A 19596-nucleotide genomic window follows, 5' to 3' on the forward strand; every position below is an offset into this window, starting at 1 on the left:
TTGAAATCAAGGATAAGGGGACAGCCTATCTATGTATTTATCAAGTGCATGATGCATCTGTAGATAACAGAACAATTGAGAGTTGTGGAACGCATATTCCACCAAGAGTTGGTCAAATGATATAATGTGAGTAGATTCCCAGACATCCCTTTGATGCAAAATCTCACTCAGATCCCAGGATCGGAAGAAAAAATCTGGTGTTTTCAAGATCCTATCTAGAAATTTTCAAGTGGTTTCATGAAGCTCATCCAATTATGTGTGGTATCCCTCCTAATATGTCTGCAACCAAATGTAAACAGGTAAAGGATCTCATTCCAGTATGCAACACAGCTCCCCTCATTATACAAAATGTGTTTTAGGCCTGTCCCTGAAATGAGCAGTGGAACTGCATTGGTTTACCTTAATTCGCCAAACTGCTTTAAGTGTTGAGCTCATTCAAGAAATTATGTGTCTGTGAGATGGGTACTATTTGTGGGAAGGAAAATTTACTTTTCACATAATGCAGACTTATAACCTTTATCTCCCTATTATTAAAGTTATGTGTCATTTTGTTGGTGGTAACTGGATATTTCTGAGAGCAGAGCATGTCACTTTGGGCTTTGTCTTATTATTAAGGCGCTCTAAAATGTGAAGTGACCTAATAAATCCATACAATGATAAATGGACTATAATGAAAAATCAAATATTTGTAGTCTTAAAGCAAAATTCATTGTCTGCCTGATCTTCCTCTTCAGTTTGATCTTCTTGGCACCACAACACCCCTTTAGGAATAACTTGCATTTTATAAATCTAATTTATTCATTCATTAGAAAATGCATGGAAAGACCACTGATTCAATTTTCACTTAAAATGGTATAGTCCACAGACATATTTATGCAAAGAAAATAAGATAACACATCACGTTTAGGTCAAATTATATCTGATGTTCTCAGGGAAAAACCATTGTTGCTCCTCAAAGTGGTAAAATCATTCTCAAACAATATGAGGTCCATCATTTCACAGTGAGCAAAACTATTCGCAAACTGAGAAAGTTTAAGTGAGTGACAATCTACCTAGGAGAGGCATCTGAGCAAATTAGCAATTTCACCACAAGATCAGACCACCTGATGCTCCTAGAGATCACAAAGAACACCAAAGCAACATAGAAGGATCTGCTGGCTTCTGTCAATAAGTGAGCATTAGAGCTCATGATTCTACCATTAGGAAAAGAATGAATATGTCAGTCTTTTATGGAACAATAGCCAGGAAAATGCAACTTTGCATTCAAAGAAGGTCACTGTATGGTTTAGGCATAAAAAAACACCTAAATGTCCCACAAGACTTCTAGAACAATGTCATGGGGAAAGATGACTCCAAAGCTGAGTTGTTTAGTTGTAATGCAGGACATGTTTGGCGAAAACCAAACACAACTGTTAAATCCACAATAAATTCATCTTCATTTTACTGCATTTCAAATGAAAAGCTAAAGCTTAGTCAAAAGTAGGTGGTTCAACAGGACTGCATAGCTGAAAGAAAAACAGATTTTTGTATGCCCCACTCAGAGTTCAAGCACTAGTCCCTTTATTATGCTGCGATGGTGCCTACAGAAAGTTGTGAATGAACAAATATACTGAAATATGCAGTTTCAGCAGATTTGTAAAGAGGAATGGGTCCAGATTCCTCTTAGGAAATGTTAGAAACTGGTAAACTGTTACAGGAAATGTTTACTTCAATTTAGTGCTGTTAAAGGAAGTTGCACATGTACCTGAATTAAAAGGTGACCGTTCTTCTTCACATGAGACTACTGAATATTGCTTGATTTTTGGGCTAATAAATGCTGAAAGAGTAAAATATGTGTGTCTTTTTTGTCACATGAGGTTAGATGTGTGTATTGTTGGGTCTTGGTGAGGATTGATGAAAGTCAGATGTGTCTTAATATAGCATCTTAAGAGTTTTTTTCTTTCTCACATCACTGTAAATATTTTCAGCTTCCAATTCATTTTTACTGAAAACTTTGTTACAAGGGTAAGTAACTTAGGGCCAGATGTAGCAAAGGGTTTTTCCTATTCTGTGTCAATGGGAAAATGTGTCTGTACATATGGCCCTTAAAGACTAATGGCCTGATATAAAACTCGGCGAATGGGCTACTTCGTCGCAAAGGTGACGGATATCTCGCCCGCCAAAATCTAAATCACAAAAGATAGAATGGGATTTAGATTTTGGCTGGCGGGCTATACGTCACCATTACAATGGAGTAACCCATCCATTGAGTTCTAAATCGAGCCTGAAATGTCTATTCATAAACCCTGCTCGGGGCCTGATTTAGAGTTTGGCGAAGGGGGTTACACCCTCACAAACGTGATGGATATCCCATCCACCATATTACAATTCCATTAAAGCCTATGGGACTTGTAATATAGCAGAATGGATATCTGTCCCATTTGTGAGGGAGCAAACCCTCTGCCAAGCTCTAAATCAGGACCTTAGTATCTGTTAGAAATACACTCTTCAGACATATTATACATTTCAGTAATAAAACAACTTTTAACAAGCTCTGTGCTTGTTCTTAACACAGTATTTATTCTGATATGAATTATGTTATATGTTATTTTTAAAGGTTGTAACTTGTCTCTCTGATGGACTATAGAATTTTAACAACTGCAAAAAAATATTTTTTGTAGCTGGATAACAGTGAAAAAAAAGTCAGCGACCTCCTTTCAGAAGCCGGGATCTTGAAATCCAAACTCCAAAAAAAGACGGAAGAAAATCAAAGACTGGAAGACCAAATTATGAAACAGCAAGATGCTCTAAACAAAGCGAATGTGAATCTAAAAGACACAAAGAAAGCTGCTGCAAATAAGGTACAGGAATTACATGTTTTAACCATAAACAAATAGGTGCCTACATGTGTGAGCAGGTGTCTGTTACAAGATCATCCACTGGAGTCTTTGCATACACATATAACTTTTCCTAGTCTAAACTCTCCCCGATATGGGAATGAGGATGGTATGCTGTTGTGTCTATGTATACATGTGTGTGGTGCGTCTGTGAGTGTGAGAAGGAATCTGGATGTGATGGTCAAGTAGGCACAGTGGTAAAGAGTGGAGAATAGAAATAAATGTAAGGATAAATTTACAGGCCAATTGTCACCCCGGGCTCTTGATCTTTAGTCCTTGATCTAGATTGGAACACTGCTGTTTTATTGCTTCTGTGATTTTGTTTTGCTGTCCCATCAGCCAGGCTGTTACATTTTCCAACAATGTCAATCTTACTCTACTTGTCAGGTGGAGGTAGGCAAAGAAAATTACAGTGGGGGAAATTGGTTGGAAACGTAGTTGGGTTTTTAAGAAACAATTGTGTATAAATGCATTCTTTGGTCAAATGAATTACCCAGACCACTATTGCAAGATCAACCACTCCTCTAGATGCCATAAACCTTGTTTATGTCTCGGATCATTTGTGGTCCCTTCCTACACATAGGCTATGCTGTATCAGTTTGTTATTCAGTTAGATTCTTGGTCCTCCCAACTGTGGCTTAGTATCTTTAACAGGCATCTCATTGTCCTATCTTGAATTCCATAGTCTTTTGAAGGTGAAAGTATTTAGGATCTTCTTGCTCTTTGAGATATCGAAGCATCTTAATCATCTTTAGGTAGAATGCTTCTGTGAGAAGCTTCATCTGATGTGTGAGAATGGCCTACTGGCAGACATTGATGGAGTTTTGAAAGCCTGTGTGAGAACAATTTTTAATCGGTAGCAGGCTGAAAACCTACAGTGAAATTCAGATAACACAAAAGGTTTGCTATTTGGTTCTGATTCTTTTGACTGGTGGAATAATTGGTGGTCTAACAGGCCTTTTTCCCCAGTCCCCATTCTGTGCTGGTGGCACAGAATTTAGGAGTGAAACTGGATCATCAACTGGCTCTCCATTAAAAAGAGGATTCTGCTTAATTCCCCGGTCCTTGTGTATCAGACATTTTACAAAATCAGGTCCTCTGTATCTTTTGGATAGAATTAGGTCTTTTAAACCGGGGAGAACATTGGCTTCTCAGATGCTCTCCTTACTGTGATCCCTTCTTACCGTTGTTCCAGGAGAGGTGGTTTCTCCTTCTGGGTCATAGCCTCCTGGGCCTGAAATACGTTCACGATAGATGTTTGGGCCATCCAAAATGGCCATCTTTTGCAGAAAGCCTTAAAACCAATTCTCTTTACCTCACTGTAAGGCTTATTAGCAGGAGTGTCAGTTTCTGAGCCCTGGTAAACGCTTTAGAGGAGCTGTGCGTGTTATAAATCCGATCATGCATTCATTCACTCATTGTGAAGCTGCATTTTAGACTCTGTTAGCGATTACCCAATGTCTTTTAGTTGGAAATATTACTCTGCATCACTTTCTTTGCACCGTGATTAAAGATGATATTTGTGAAACATTGACCAGAGGCCTGGCCATATGGTGAGTCAGTTATCACATTATCTAAAAAAAAAAACGGTGATACACAATTTCAGTATTCGTTTCTTCAGTCGTATTTGACTTAGCTTTAGTTTGAGGCCTTGTTCCTTTATTGGCACATTCACTGTTGGCCTCATGCAACCGTGGGCAACGAAATTGACATTTTAGTTCTGATGCAGTTAATCACAGGCTCTCACCTGAGGAATTGATCTTGTTCTAGAGATTTTGAGAGTGCCCCAAAAACTATGAAACGCAGTTAACTTGAAATGGAGATAATGGTCAATGTAAGCGTTTTGGCCCTCTGTATTTATAAATAGCCGAGTTTGGGTGCTGTGGACGTCTGGGTACACTGCATAAAAAGTTGTACCCTGCTTTTCACTCCCACCAGATCTGTCACTCAGGCACATACATGTTTTGAGGGCTGCATGAATTGCAACCAACTCTTAAAGCTCTCGTTGCTGTGTGGGGAGATAGCGCGCAAAGGAGTGTCCACGTACGAGCTTTTATGCACACTCAAGTACTTCGTGGTCAATATTGGGGCACTTTATTGTAAGTGGACACGAGGCCTGTACGCACTCCTGCACACACACTTCTTTACAGCTTTAGTGGCTTGGGTATGTGCAGTGCGCAACATGGCTGAGGTAAGCTTGCTCACGGGCCTAGTGACCTGCCCTGTCCTGATCAGTTACACAACTCTCGGTAAACTGTCGTGGCTTTCACTGGCAAGCATAACTAATAGTTTCAGTAACGATCCTGGGCCTGTCCAACATCTGCTTTTAGTTTACTATGAAAACTCTGCCTCTGATCTCATGTGTTGGACTACTGTATGTTTGCCACTGTCTATTTCCTGTGAAAAAACTCTATTGAACAATAATAGCTTTTGTTCCTAACCTTGCAGCCACTGGAGCAGCTGAACAAATACCTTCCAAGCCTCCATTTGAAATAATTTATTCTGCGTATAAGTTTGTGCAGAGTCATTTGGGTTATTGAATGTTTCATCATTTGGAAATCAGATCGCAGGATCTCGGGCTATTCAGACGGTTATCTAATCGTTCCCTTATGCTTAACTCTTTTAAAAGCATTTCCTTCTGCATACATCATCTCCTCTCGCGGGCCGCTTAAGCAGTCCCTTTCATGCTTTGGTGAGCCTTAATATATTGTACCAGCACACACTTTAACTGCCAGGCACTTCTTCTGGGTTTCCTCGCCTGTCATTGTTAATTATTGGAGTTGGCTCAGGAACAGAGCCCCACTTCAGATTGTAATGAGCCTTCGTGGCTTGCCAAATGTAGTCAACAGGACCAGAGCCAGTTATTCACAGGCAGGTTTCGTGATGTGCTTGGACGTTTCTGTCCCAAGCTAGCACTACTAACCTGTTCGATATTAATAACCCCTAATTTCATTTTATGTTCCTGGTGTCCCTGAATTGTGATTCTCTTGAATAGATAGCCCAATGAATTTGCTGCTATAATTTGTGCTTAATTTGTAAAATATATTTAGTTGCTCAATGTTGCTCAAAGTTTTTCTTAGGAACCCGCTGCCAAATGCCGAGGTTACTGACTACTAAAGCTGGGGAGACTTAATTCCATCGCATGCCTGTTTTCAGCCACTCGCACTCCCTCTCTTTATTTCACTCTTGCAGGTTCCTTTTCATTCATTTTCCTTCCCCTGTCGCTGTTTTTCTACCTTTCTCTTCCTTACCAGGAGTATGTAGACAATTCATGAGTGGGGGGCAGAGAAGTGTGATTTGCGGTTGTTGTGGAAACTGTGGGTAGCGAGTTCCAGCAGCATGTGTCTCAATAACTCCTTCTAGGCTTGGAAATGAAGACTGAGTCAGTCTTCTGACCTGAGCGCTGTCTTCGATGCGTCCTGTGGCAAGCCATTTCCCAAGAACTCCCTCCTGTGCTGGTGAAATGCTTGATGTGGAATATACTGCTCCTTGAAATCTTCCCTTTTGACGGCAAGGAGCAAATGAAGGTAGAATAAATGCTGGCATTAAATAGAGGAGGGAAAACGGCCACATAATGCAGCCAAACTAGTTGCGTCAGTAACTATGCAGAGTTTACCACAAAAGTGAAGGTAGTATGACCAAGTTGCAGTAGGACTGTGGAGACATCTGCTGTGAATCTATGCAAATGTCCCCAAAAACGAAGAATGTCTGCTATAGATATTTAACACACATTATTGGATGACAATTACCTGTGCTAATCATTATCTTAAATTGATCTTTCGAGAGGGTTACTAAAGCGATTTGTTCCATGCTATTGGGGTATCCCCACAAAGGTTTTCACTCTTTTGTGTCACCCATTGTCAGGCTGGGTGATGAAATTTAGTCATGACGACTTATATAAGCTTTGAAAAACAAGACAAAACCCACACTGTTCTCTTAAATAGATTTTATGATGAACAGTAAAGGTCAATGCCAAAAGCTGTAGGCGTGTTAGTTAATTTTGGATATTGAATAATGGGACTGAAGACTACGTTTTCTTTAGGAATATGGTTCCTTTTTTAGGAATATTACTCACAAAAAATGTGTCAATCAAATCGTATTTGCATTTTGCATAACGTGGGCTATTAAAAAAACATTCAAACACGATACGGAGGTAACCACATCTAAATGTAAGACTATAGCTTTCATTTCAAACTAATTTCTGAATTTAATATTACTTCAGGCATTGCAAGGTTTTGTGACAGCGCAGTTGTATAATTTAATATTTGATGCATTTTGGCTCTGCTGGGTACACTGAAGCTCTATAAAGACACGTTTCATGTGGTCTACGAAGTATTAAGAAAATAAAAAGGAAGGACATAGTAAGTGTTGCAGAATTAGATACTTGGTAGTTATTGCACCAGATTTGAGTCCATTGGTTAGTGGAAGATGGTATTTCAGTCATCCTATCAAAGTCCTACCTTGATTTATTGTAGTATGTGGTCCCCACCAGTCATCACCCTCAGAGGCCTGGGAAAGGCACATTGTCTTGCGCACTCCCTTGGCTTTCTTTGAAAGGTTAAGGAAGGCCCCATACCAACATCAATAATGCCAGCTTGCCTTTTCATTGTGTGAGGCATTTGTAAATAATTGGAGTCAACAATCAAATTTTGAAAGATGAGATCCAGTTGTGATTTTCGAAAGACTTTTAATACCTATCATTCTATAGTTGGGAGACACACAAAATTTGATGGTCTGGATAAGTGACCTTTGTTTGCTATACATCATACACCAGTTTACATGAATTAGGCTTGATGTGGATGCAGTTACATTCAACCTGAAAGGAGGTCCCACTCTCTATACTATAACAGCTAATCTGGTAGAACTAAAGCCCAGACAGTACGCAATTATTGTGCCATCTTTCTATTCAAGTCAGTATGCAAGCTGAAGTGCAGAGCTAAGATGCCTGTTTTCCACCTGGGATGAGCGACCTACTGTGTGACTGACCTTGACGACTAGTCTACGTATAGAAGTGACTTTATAGCACTCACTACACCTTTGCATAGGAGAAGTTACTAAACACTATCCTGATGAAGCGCCATTGGATCATTTATTGCCGCATGGGCGCGAAACATGTCGACCCCTTAGTGTTAGGTTAGAGTATACCTCTTCCTTCCCTTTATGTAGGAGTATCGGTGGCCATTATTCCCTCCTAGTACTCCTCTAATGATTTTAATCTTGGCCTGACCGTTTCTTTGAGTCATTAAATTTAAATACCGGGTGTACAGAGCCAATTTTAACTCACTTTTTCACTCTCCTTCCTCTCTACTGTCAGCAGGTACTGCAGATATCAATGGATCTGCATTATCACTTTCGGTTTAGTGCCACCACCATATGAGTGGTGACCCGTCAGATATTGCAGTGCCGGTCTGACGTGGATTTAGCCCAATGATGATGCTTAGCGTCTTCATTGACGCATGAGGGCACTCCTATCACAATACCGATACTTGGCGCCCTTTCTTGACACATTTTCCTGGAACAGTGTACTCTTTTCATTTATTGGTCTATGCTTAGGGAGAACGTACACTGGACCATTATTCTCCCAGTCCCTCTTTTTGTTTAATTATTTTTTCTGGAGCCATCAAAAAGTCCAAAAAAATTTGTAATCTTACTGGTGCTATGGGAACATTTTCCCTTTCAAAATAGGAGGCACTGTGGACCAGTACACCGTCTGCATATTGTAAATCATCTTATTATTGGGCTTGTAATGTTGCTCTTTTCACATATGTTCTTGTTTTTAAGTCATCTGATAAAGCGCTGCAAAGCCTGTGGGGATGCTGAAACGCTATAAAACAGCATTCAAATCACATAACAAATGGCCTCGTTACATGTTTGGCGGTCTGTGGACTGACATGTTGGCAGGGGTGGTCCGAACGCTGTATTATGAGTTTGGGTGTTGGACTGCCAAAAGCCCGCCAGCGGTCTGCTGGCCCCACCATACTGACTGTAAGCCAGTATGGCAGGGACTGCGGTGATCAATGTTAGAGATCCTGGCATCGGGACAGCCATGGCTACTACCTGCCCGACCGCCAAGTTTTCATTGAAAGTTCTATCGCCATGAAAGGATCGGCTGTCTGGCAGGTAAGGGGCCCAAAACGAAGGGGCACTAGGAGGTACGGCTGCATGGAGGGGGAGGTGAGGGCCCATGTGGGCCCCCAATAAATGTGGTGTTCGGGGGCGCTCTGTGTCCCATGCACGGCATGGTGCATGGAAAACCGGCTTCCCATCGTGCTGACAGGTAGGAGAGCATGGCCAGCAGTAGCTCCATGGTACTGCCCCATGCCTCCGCCCGCCAGTCACTCCAGCCCCATGTAGAACTCGTAATACATCTGTTCTAGGACCGTCGGCCAGGTGCTGTTCGAAGGAACGCCCCGGCCATTGCAGTCCAACAGTCGGACCGCCAAACTAGTAATGAGGCCCACTGAGTATTATAAAAGTGCATGCCCCGTACATCGCAGTTGAGAGCTATGTCGTGCAACACTATGAACTGGTCTGCACCGTGGGTGTGATAAAAATGCAAGCGTTGGAACACAGCTGAGACAGAGTAAAACATACTGCGAGCTGAGGTCTTGAGGCCCGTATCCTTAATAGGCAGTAAGTAATCACAATGGCTTGTGTGTGGGGACTGACATTGGGTGTGTTTGTATAGACCTCTAAAGCAATTATTCGGGAGACTCTGATGGAAAACAATTGCAAACGCAGATAGAAATGCTGCATTACTACGTTTTTTCAAATACTGGGGATACATAGCTGTCAGTGCGCTTTCGGGAAGGCAAAGGGTAATTAAATCCTGTGATATAATTATGAAAAATATCAGCTAACAAATCTGCCAGGCATTAATAGAATAAGAAGAGATGTTTGCTGAAAACTTGGCCTGATGCTCTGCCAACTGAGACTGTTCTTTGTGAGTGCAGGGTGAAGGTCAAGGAGATACCTTAACTCCATCAATCCTGCGGACAGTTACAAACGACCTTTCACTTTCCATAAGACATTCAATATTCCGAATTGGAGAGATACATTTTTCTGTGTTTAGAATTGACGAAAGGGGCATTTAATGGGTGGTGGGATCTCCCACATGGCTCATTTTTTCCGAAATGCTCTCTGAATCTAGCATGATGTACACCAGCGAATTTACAAAAACAGGCACATACTGAAAAAATCTAATTGAAAAAAAAATCAATACTTCATGTAGTGCCGACGTCACATTATCTTTCTGAGTCGGGCATTGATCAAGAGTAATATTTGAAAAAAAAAAAACATTGGGTCTGCTTTAAGCGAGAGAGAAGTACATCACACTTGAAATAAAACAGTAATGATTTGTCACGTGACTTTTTACTATCAAGTGAAACATTAGGCAAAATTCATAATATTATTTTTAGTGTATGCAGAAGATGCTGCGTGTCATAGCAAAGGGTGGTGGGGGCGGGGGTCAGGCTGATGACGTCCTGGTTTGGACATCGGTTTGGGGAGGGAGTAGATAGCATCGTGAAAGGTGCCAGCCGTGTCATTGCACACCATGAATTTGCCCTTCTTCATGGAAGCCAAATACAGATTATTTACATTTTGTGATGACCTCCTATTCCCAAGGAGGAATGTATTGTCTGTTATAAAGGAATCTTCCAAAGCCATGAGGCAGATTTTTGTGTTGGTGCAAAGGAACAGGGAAAACGTGTTTTTACAGTTTGCGCTGCTTGGGGCAGATTCATCAAGACTGGCTGTCACAAGTTCACACAAAGTGATGCAAGGGGTCGCAAAGCCTTGAAAAGGTGCATGCTTTGTAGGACAAGCCTTCCTGTGTGCTGGAAATGTGCCCTTTTTCCACACCCAGTGTAATGCTTCACCTTACATCAAGAGGGCATAATATGGGTGATACTTGGATATTTTTGATGCAAATTCCTACCTACTAAAAATGTCTGACCGTACTTTGGGTCAAACAAATAACACATCTTTGAGGTGGGGCCAAAGTTAAATACGTATTTATTTCTTGAAGCAGTTCACACATTGAATGCACTCTGTACTGTACCGCACACATCCATTGTGTGAAGTGTTGTCAAAAATGGTCCAGGTACAGGATTTTATATAGTAAAGGTGTACTTCCAGTTCATCAAACACACACCATTGCAGTGTGGTGCATTATGGTGCATAAGTGTGTTCATGACACTAGGCAGCCTGTTTGTGCTCCAGTGCAGGGGAAGAGACCAGCAACAAGCCATAGTTGGTAAATATAACTGTGATGTCGCCTCCCCATGCGCAACGTAGTGCACCAACTTTGATTGCAGTGTTGCATTGCAGATTACTAAATCTGCCCCTTGTGGGATGCGGAATAGGCCATCATGGTTTGACTTTATTTCCTATCACAAAACCATTTTCTCTCCACCGCAATCGTGGGAGGAACAAATTGCGAGATGTAAGTCGCCCTCGTTTTACCACTGTGGACACTTACATAGCTACCCTCGGAAACTGTGCTTTAGATGATAGCGAGGAGTATGTGATATTTGTGTGTCGGTGTTCAGAGTCTGAATGGAAAGAGTCCTTGTAAAAACACGGTTTTACCAGGACTGAGATGTACAACAGGATTATACGAAGGAAATCGCTTTGTAATAAAATAGACTATGAAAACATTACACCTGTTGTCAAAATATATATTCAAGGGTCAATTTTTAAAGCCAATAAATGAACAAAGTGGCCCATTAAAGTTTTAAATAATTTGAGAGTGTTGGGCCCCCATTTAGTGGGAAATGAGGGTAAATGTATTCTCCTAGTTATCCACTGTGGGAATTGTGAGCGAACGAGTCAGCATATATTCCACTGTTGCAAAATCCACTGTCCCCTTTATATAGTTTACAGCTTAGAAAAGTATGTTTGACAGTTGTTAAACATATACAGCACACATATTGTTTTTAAATTATTGTAAATACGTTATAGAGATTGTAATAAAGAAATGCTAGCCATTTATTAAAAAAACAGGGCAATCTGGTTTTGAACTCTTTGCAACCTTTAACATTGAGTAAATTGATCTTGTTCCAGACTTTGGCCCATTTTTAATGTTTGGAAAGTAGAGTCAATATATGCTGTATTTTGCTTATGCTTAGGGCCCCCGGTTTTTGTACTATGTATTTTTTTTTTTTTTTACTTTCCATCAATGTTTATGAATATTTATCATGTGCTCATATTGGTGTTTCCCTGTTTGTTTTGCGTTCTGTTAAAAGTTGAGGTTGTCCCTCGTGTATTTACAAACTTATGAAATGACAAATGTGCCGCCACACCGAGGTATGTGTCGTTTAATAGCAAAACTTTAAACACCCATGTTTTTTTAGGAGTGCCACAAAAATGCACTCATAGAAGAACACTAGACTTATCTATAAACACTTGGGCATCTCGGAAGTTACTTATGGGAATCTCATCTGCTCCCCCTCCTGTCTGCCTGCACCTGCATTGATCTGAGAGTCATGAAGGACAGTGCAGAGTGTCATTCAATAGAACTACAGCTTTCTGTATTTTTCTGTTTTCTAAAAATCAAAATGGACCGAGAAACACAATGTTGTGCAGTTTCATTTATGGGTAAAAAGTAGAAAGTGGAAGATTTACTTTTGACTTCCATGCAGCAAGAAGAGTTTGATTTATGTTTGTCCCATGGTTTGCATTTTTGAAAACAGTTATTTTAAAGAATTATCTTTTTCGTGATAACCTATTACTCCAGCCACTACTGTACTGGGGTTAAGTTTGTGATATGGCCCAGTTCTGAACAATATGGTTTTCCATAGGACTTTTTCAGAGGCATTCTCCTGTATCTCTTTAGAGATCCATAATGGGCAGGAAAGCGTTTTGTTTTCCGTTTGACCAAAATGCAATTGTGAGGGTAGCATTAAATGAAAACACTAAGAAAATATTGTATTATGTGTGGTGGGCGGAGAGTCTAAAAACCTTCCTTTGTAATGTTTTAAAACGAGGTACTGTTCAGCCCCAACCTTCTTTTACAGAACCGTATCATGAGACATCCAATACCAAATCGGCTCAACTTCTTGTGTTTGTCTTTAGCTTCATGTTTTTTTTGAAGTAGGATTTACAGAGACGCTCGCGCACACCCAAACACCTTAACCTTGGCATTAGTTCAACATTTGTTCAAATTCCCCCCACACGACTTTGTGGCTTGCTTACTGGAAAACGGTACACATAGAATGTGCTCAAATCTAAGGATTTGCACCAGGACACTCTAATTTTGCAACATTTTGTCGATATATGTGTAAAATAAAGATATGTTCTTCACTTAATAAATTGACGAACTCTTTCTTAGTGCGAAACAAAATTCAAAATCAGCGTGCTTCACTTTATGTATTATTTTATTTTTTTTAATTAAAACATAATCGTAGACGGGTTAAAAAAAATAAAGGATGAACATGTAACAATGATTTATAATCGGTAGAAATGCACAGAGATTCCATTGGTTTATTATACAATTGCAGTACAGATAATGGGGTTCTAGGGTTTCACTCTACATTTTAAGTTTAATGTTTGCAGTACATTGGGAGCATTTTTGCTTTAGTGCCGAATATTCTCACAATACTAATAGGAGGCATTTTCTATGTCTTTTATTCAGCAATGCAAAGTTTGCACCATACATCGCCAATAGTGGTTTTCACCACAGCAAAAAGTAGGTTCTTAAGTAGCGCATTCAAGGGGTAAGTAATGTGTAACATGCTGAGATCTGGTGCACAATTCTCGGATGGCTTGCATCTTTTTGCACGTCATTGTTTTCATGCTTGTGGGGAAAGGAATTATGCATCACTACACTACAATCCAATAGCCCTGCAATCTAGCAGGTACTTGTGTTGCAATCAATTGTTAAAAAAGCTAACAAGAACAATTGTAGACAACACGACATGCTGATTGGTGTTTTAAAGCTTTCTTCACATTAATTTGCAGATTTACGTGAGAGAGAGTAAACACGAGGCCATGCAGAAAGAGCTGGCGGATGCCCAGAATCAGTATTCTTCATGTTACGATGAGGTATTTATTTCTTCAGTGTTTTCTCAAATACAGAGTTACCCTTTCATAGGTTAATTGTTTCATTTTACATGTTTGGTGCTAAAAAAAGAGCTTATCGGTTTAGAGAAAGAAACGTGCATTTCAAGTCAAATTTACTGAGAGAATTTGACTTTCACAAAATGCATAATTTGCCAGCAAAAGCACAGCAGAAACCAAAATATAAGCCGAACAAAGGGTGCTATGGAATTTCAAAATTCATAAGGCAGTGGGTTTCGTATGTCAATACAGAAGTATAAACCTTTGAAAGATTAGTGGTTGGGAAGATTTGGACTTTTCCACGAGCACATTTTACGAAATCTACCCAGATGGCAGAGATTTATGGAGACCAGGCAAACCAATTTCTCACCTAACGGTGCATCACAAATTGCCTCATTCCCAACCTGGAGGAAAGGGCACAAGCCTTCCCCTCCACGCCTGCCTTGAGAGGCCTGCGCAGTGGGCATTGCGCGACGGCACTGCGTCGCCCTGTGGAGGAAATGATGAAGGGGGATATTCAGTCGGAGAAAAACTGTCTTACGCATGCCAGGTGGCGACGTACTTCCGTTCTGCCACTGTCCATCGCACATAATCATGCATTTGTTCAGGGAATGGCAGGCAGACCTCACACCAGCCGTCACCTGCTTTAACAGTACGTCAATGTGAGAGACTCACTTTGTTGACTTGTAACGCTGGTTCCCGCCATCGCGCCATTTGCCTCAGCTTTAGTTCTCCAGTAGACGCGGTGCAGGTGTTTAATCAAGCACTGCATGCCGCGTTGAGCACCATGCATTATCGCATACACAGTGTGATATGTAAGGCAGCAAGGTACACTTTTAAACTGAATTTTTACCATATCACTAGCTGTGCACGAGCACTTCACCAAATAATGAAACACAGGCAGCTTTGGGGAGAAGTAGAATCATAAAATTATTTAGCTAGCTTTTGTTGACTTGGTACAATATAATCTCGTTATTTATCTATACGTTGTGTAAAGTACAGATGCTTTCAGAAAAGCGCTTCAAAGTTCTCGTGGAGACAAACGAGTGAAAGAAGAGGAGCAAAAGAAAGAGAACTTTGGCTAATTGACGACTCTGTGTTTGGCAGAGTAGGTGGGTTCTCCTGTGGTTACACATTTTCTTGAAGTTAACCCCGCCTAGGAGCCTCGACAATAGGTTTTCAAGGTGGTGTATGCAGAATGGGGCCGATCTCCAAGCTTTTTCTATCATAAATGTAGCAGTTATTGGAAGGACAACTTTGTTGGAAGGAACAGTGTTGGAAACAAGGACGGCGATAGGCATCTGGCTGAATCGTAAGAGAGTTATACAATGAGGCAATTGCCCACTAACCCTCATGACCAGGGTAATATATGTAATAATAATATAGGTCAGTGCAAGGGGGAAGTAGCCTAGACTTCCACAGTATGCTAACAACTTAATGAAATCACTCTGTGCCATAAATGTCAAACAAACAAGATTTATTGAGCATTTCAAATCTTATGTTAACATATAATATTAATAATAAATTGTCATATTATGCATCATGAACGACGGTAGGTGCTCCAGAACAAACAGTGAAAGTGTGAAGGTGCAAGTGAGTGGCAGTGATACGTACAAGTAGTGCAGAGTGTGGTTGTATAAAAATGTATGACTTCCAGTGGCTCCTGCAATCAAGGAGGCCCTGGAGTGTCACAAGGTTTCTCATATGCTTTTCTGATTCACTCTTTTGGAAAGTGTCAACGTTTTGACCCCTTGTACAGGTGAGTCAGGACGGGGGTCATCATCAGGACAGAGATGAATATGGTGGAGGCACCTACGGGGGGCATAAAGCACCGAATTACTGGGAGTCTAATGATTCAGTATCTTATTAATAGGGAGATTGTAGTGCAACTCACCTAAGTTTCAGTGATGAGAAAGGACCAGTAATGGCTGGGATCTCCCTGCTTGAAAAATGAACCATGAGTCAAGTACATCGTACGGAATGTGGAGTAACCAAAAATTACTTTAAAATAAGGTGGGACTTACAGTGATCGTAGTCCCGAGGGGCTGTAGGTAGGTATCACTCTGTTCAATTACTGTAAATTAGGAGGCCCAGTGTCGTACAAATCCGACGTGAGGAAATTACTAAAGATATATATTGGATATATTGATTAGACATCTCTAAATAAGGATCAGGTATTGCTAATAATTCTGAAAAGTGAGTAAAATGACTTGAACAATCTGTGGGCTAAGTATAGCCAGGAAGCGTCATGATGGTAGAAGTAAAGTGAACTATAAAACAAAGACCAAAATTAGTGAATAGATCAATGAATAGTGTCTTTCAATAGTGAATTATGATTGTTTTAAAAAAAGGGGGGGGGGTTTAGAAACTCACATAAACTTGAAACAACCATGGGCTAGAAATAGCCAGGGAGGCGAGGTTCCGATTATCTAGGAATAAAAAAGTTCAAAATATCTATCAAAACGGAGGCTGATACATAGTAAATGATGCCGCAAGTAGGAGGCAATTGCCAAATCTATTCTCACCTAATAATGAGAACTTCCTCGTGGTAGACGGCCGGTCGCATCAGTCGGCCCCCGTCCTGTTTCCTTAGCGTCCAGTGCGTCGTAAAAACAACCAGCAGAATGCCGCTCAAAAAGCGGACGTTCTATATATCTGGCTCCGCGAGGGTAATGGAGCCAGTAATCCAGCGTGTGATTGGAGGAGAGCACCTCCAATCACTGAGTAGCCTCAGACTGGCAGGAGACAGACCGAGAAGTGGGGGTTCCCCTTCTGGTCCGCACTGCAGGGGGATTCGATGTGTAGCTGAGGCCGTGACCTGCATGCGGGTGTCGGCGCTACGGTATTAGGCGGACGCTAATGCTACGAGAGATCATATCAGTTACAGGGAAGGGGAGACAAAGGGGGGGGGGGGTTGATGTGTGTAATAACATCCCGCAAGTCATCCAAGCACGTGGGCATGCACGGCGACTCTATGGTGTAAAACCCCCCCAAAAAATATGCAGTAGCACTGGTGAACAACATCATATATGTGCCATATAAACTAAATTAAGTCACATTGGACCGTATAAATATATCTGGCAAATCAAAGTTCTAGATAAATTTATACATAGATGGAAACATTTGTAAAATATAATAATATAAACACACTGTAAAAGTTTACAATGAAGACAAAGGGCTCATACAAACGAGTCCTAGCATATAAATAATGGTCATCGGAGTGGACCCTGGTCCTTGGGAAATCAGTGTAGAGGAGAACTAGCCACAGCGACAACCAACCACATATCTCGGTTTTGGAGGTGTCCAACGATAGCGTTGGTAGGTCAGACATACAGTGAAAGCTTATAAAGCTGCGTGACGCCAGTCCTCGATAGTATTGAGTCCCTTATTAATCGTGTCACATTTCTCGATCCCAAAAAGTTCACGCTTGGATAGGATGCATTCCTTATCTCCACCCCTTGATCCCAAGGAGATACATTCAATCACTTGCCATTTCAACTCCTCACTATTATGTCCAGCTGTCTCATAGTGCTCCACCAATGGGGCGCCTGTCTTTTTGCATCTAATCCTACTTTGGTGTTGGAGGATCCTGCTCTTGACTTTTTGCGTGTCCTGCCCTATATACAATAGGCCACAGGGACACCAAAAGGCGTAAATCACATCCCGTGTGTTGCAATTGCTGAATTTCGGCAATGGAAACATGTAGTTATTGTGATCGAAATCTGTTGTGTTAAAAGTTGTTTTGCAGGCTGCGCAGTTGCTGCACTTGTAGTGACCCACTACCACAGGTAAACCCCACAATATGTTAACATCCTTTTTGGGTTTTTGGGGTAAGAGTGCACTCGTGAGTCTGTCTTTCAAATTCCTACCCTTCTTGTATGAAAACAAGGGTGCCTCTTGTGTATGCAGGTGGTCCTTAATGAATGGCCAGTATTGTAGAATTATTTTGCGGATGTTGTTACTGGCAGGGTTAAAGGTGGTGACACATGCAAGTCTATTGTTTTCTATTTCAGGTAGTTTAGGCTCTAGAAGGTTCTCCCTATGATTGAACCAGGCTCGTTTCCTCGATCTTTTCACCAGTCTCCTGGGGTACCCCCTTTCTATTAGTCTGTTAATCAGAAAGTCAGATTCCTTGAAAAAATATTTTTTATTCATGCAATTCCTCCGAATTCTGAGGAATTGTTCAAAGGGGAGATTATCCCTAAGACCCCTGGGGTGATGGCTTTTGTAATGCAATAGTGTGTTCCTGTCAGTTGGTTTGCGATAAAGGGTCACGTAAAGGTTTTCATTTTCCACTCCCAATTTCAGGTCTAGGAATGGAATGCTTATTTTACTGAATTCCATAGTGAATTGGATGTCCCTAGATTGGCCGTTTAGCCAGACGTGAAAGTCTCTCAGTTGAGTCATAGTACCATGCCAAATTAGTAGAACTTCATCAATGTACCTAGACCATTTTCTCAAATGGCCTCGAAAGGGGTTTATATGGCTGAAGATATGTTGTGTTTCATAGTCAGCCATAAATATATTTGCTAGATTAGGTGCGAAAGTAGCACTTATGGCTACACCCTTGGTCTGGAAATAGAATTGATTGTCAAACATGAAGTAGTTTTTTCCCATGGCTATACCCATCATCTCCACCAGAAACCATGTGGGTACCTTTACCGGTTGGTCTCGGCTGTCAAGAAACTTAGCGAGGGTGTCGAGTGCTTGTATCTGGGGGATGTTGGTGTATAATGATTGTAAGTCATGAATCGTAAGAGAGACATGGTTTAGAAAGGTAGTCAGGTTATTTTTTTTCTAATGACCTATGAACCGGACTGAGTTTTAATTCCGTCCTCCTTTTGACTGTCAGCCAGTGAAGTGGTATCGATGCAAGAAACACTTTATTTGATCTTACAAGAGAGTCAGCACCTAAAACCATATGACAAAGTTTTGAATTATTTGAAATTTTCTCACCGTTTGAGAAGATAGACCTCCGAATAAATCAGTATTTTAACCAATGCATGAAAAGGCCAAAATGAAGACAAGATTGATGAGTGGACAGTATTCACAAGACAGGTGGAAAAAATTAATTCTAGGTTGCATTGTTGACCTGTGTGGTGAAGAAGAAATGTATGCGCACCCAACTCTACAACTTCTGACCAACCTTGTAGGAATCAGCAAAACACTAACATGGGGGAATACATTGCCTATCCTGTTCTGAAAAGTTGTGTGTTTCACGTCCCGCGCATCAAAGTAGTTTCATTCTAATGTAGGTAAATGTGAACTTGAAGTCCTGTGCTGGTCTTCCATGTCAGTTAACAACAACAAGAGAATATAGGATAAGATGTGGTGGAAATCTGAGCACTGATTTTGATTAGTCTGTCTGTAGGTGATGTCAGTGAAACTCTCTGGTACTGTGGAAAGACCCTTCTCTCTAGAGAGATGAGGCAGTTGTGGCTGTGCTCTGGTTGGAGGAGGTTTTGGTTGCTCAGCGCCAGACCCACGGCAGGAATCATTAAGTTGGTTCTGTGGGAGTGTGACAGGTAAACACTATGTGAGGGTCTCTGGTAGTCTCTGAAGTGTTTCCTTTTTCCAATATACGACACTGTAACACTGCTTCAGTTATACCAAATACTGGTCCATTTATTGCCTCTTCAATATAGTTCTCAGTAAAAGA

At 41.0% G+C, this 19596-nt stretch overlaps 1 protein-coding gene across 2 annotated transcripts in view; it reads left to right on the plus strand.

The window, feature by feature from the left end:
• The window catches only part of LOC138282607 (polyamine-modulated factor 1-binding protein 1-like), a 1030040-nt gene that overhangs the window by 594304 nt on the left and 416140 nt on the right, over positions 1-19596 (plus strand). For both annotated transcript variants that reach the window (XM_069220389.1, XM_069220390.1), the window contains exons 13-14: positions 2661-2840; positions 13839-13922. In XM_069220389.1, the coding sequence (XP_069076490.1) occupies positions 2661-2840; positions 13839-13922 (264 nt within the window). The remainder of the gene's footprint in view (positions 1-2660; positions 2841-13838; positions 13923-19596) is intronic.

Source organism: Pleurodeles waltl, chromosome 2_2 (assembly GCF_031143425.1).
Source record: "Pleurodeles waltl isolate 20211129_DDA chromosome 2_2, aPleWal1.hap1.20221129, whole genome shotgun sequence".
NCBI classification, from domain to species: Eukaryota; Metazoa; Chordata; class Amphibia; order Caudata; family Salamandridae; genus Pleurodeles; species Pleurodeles waltl.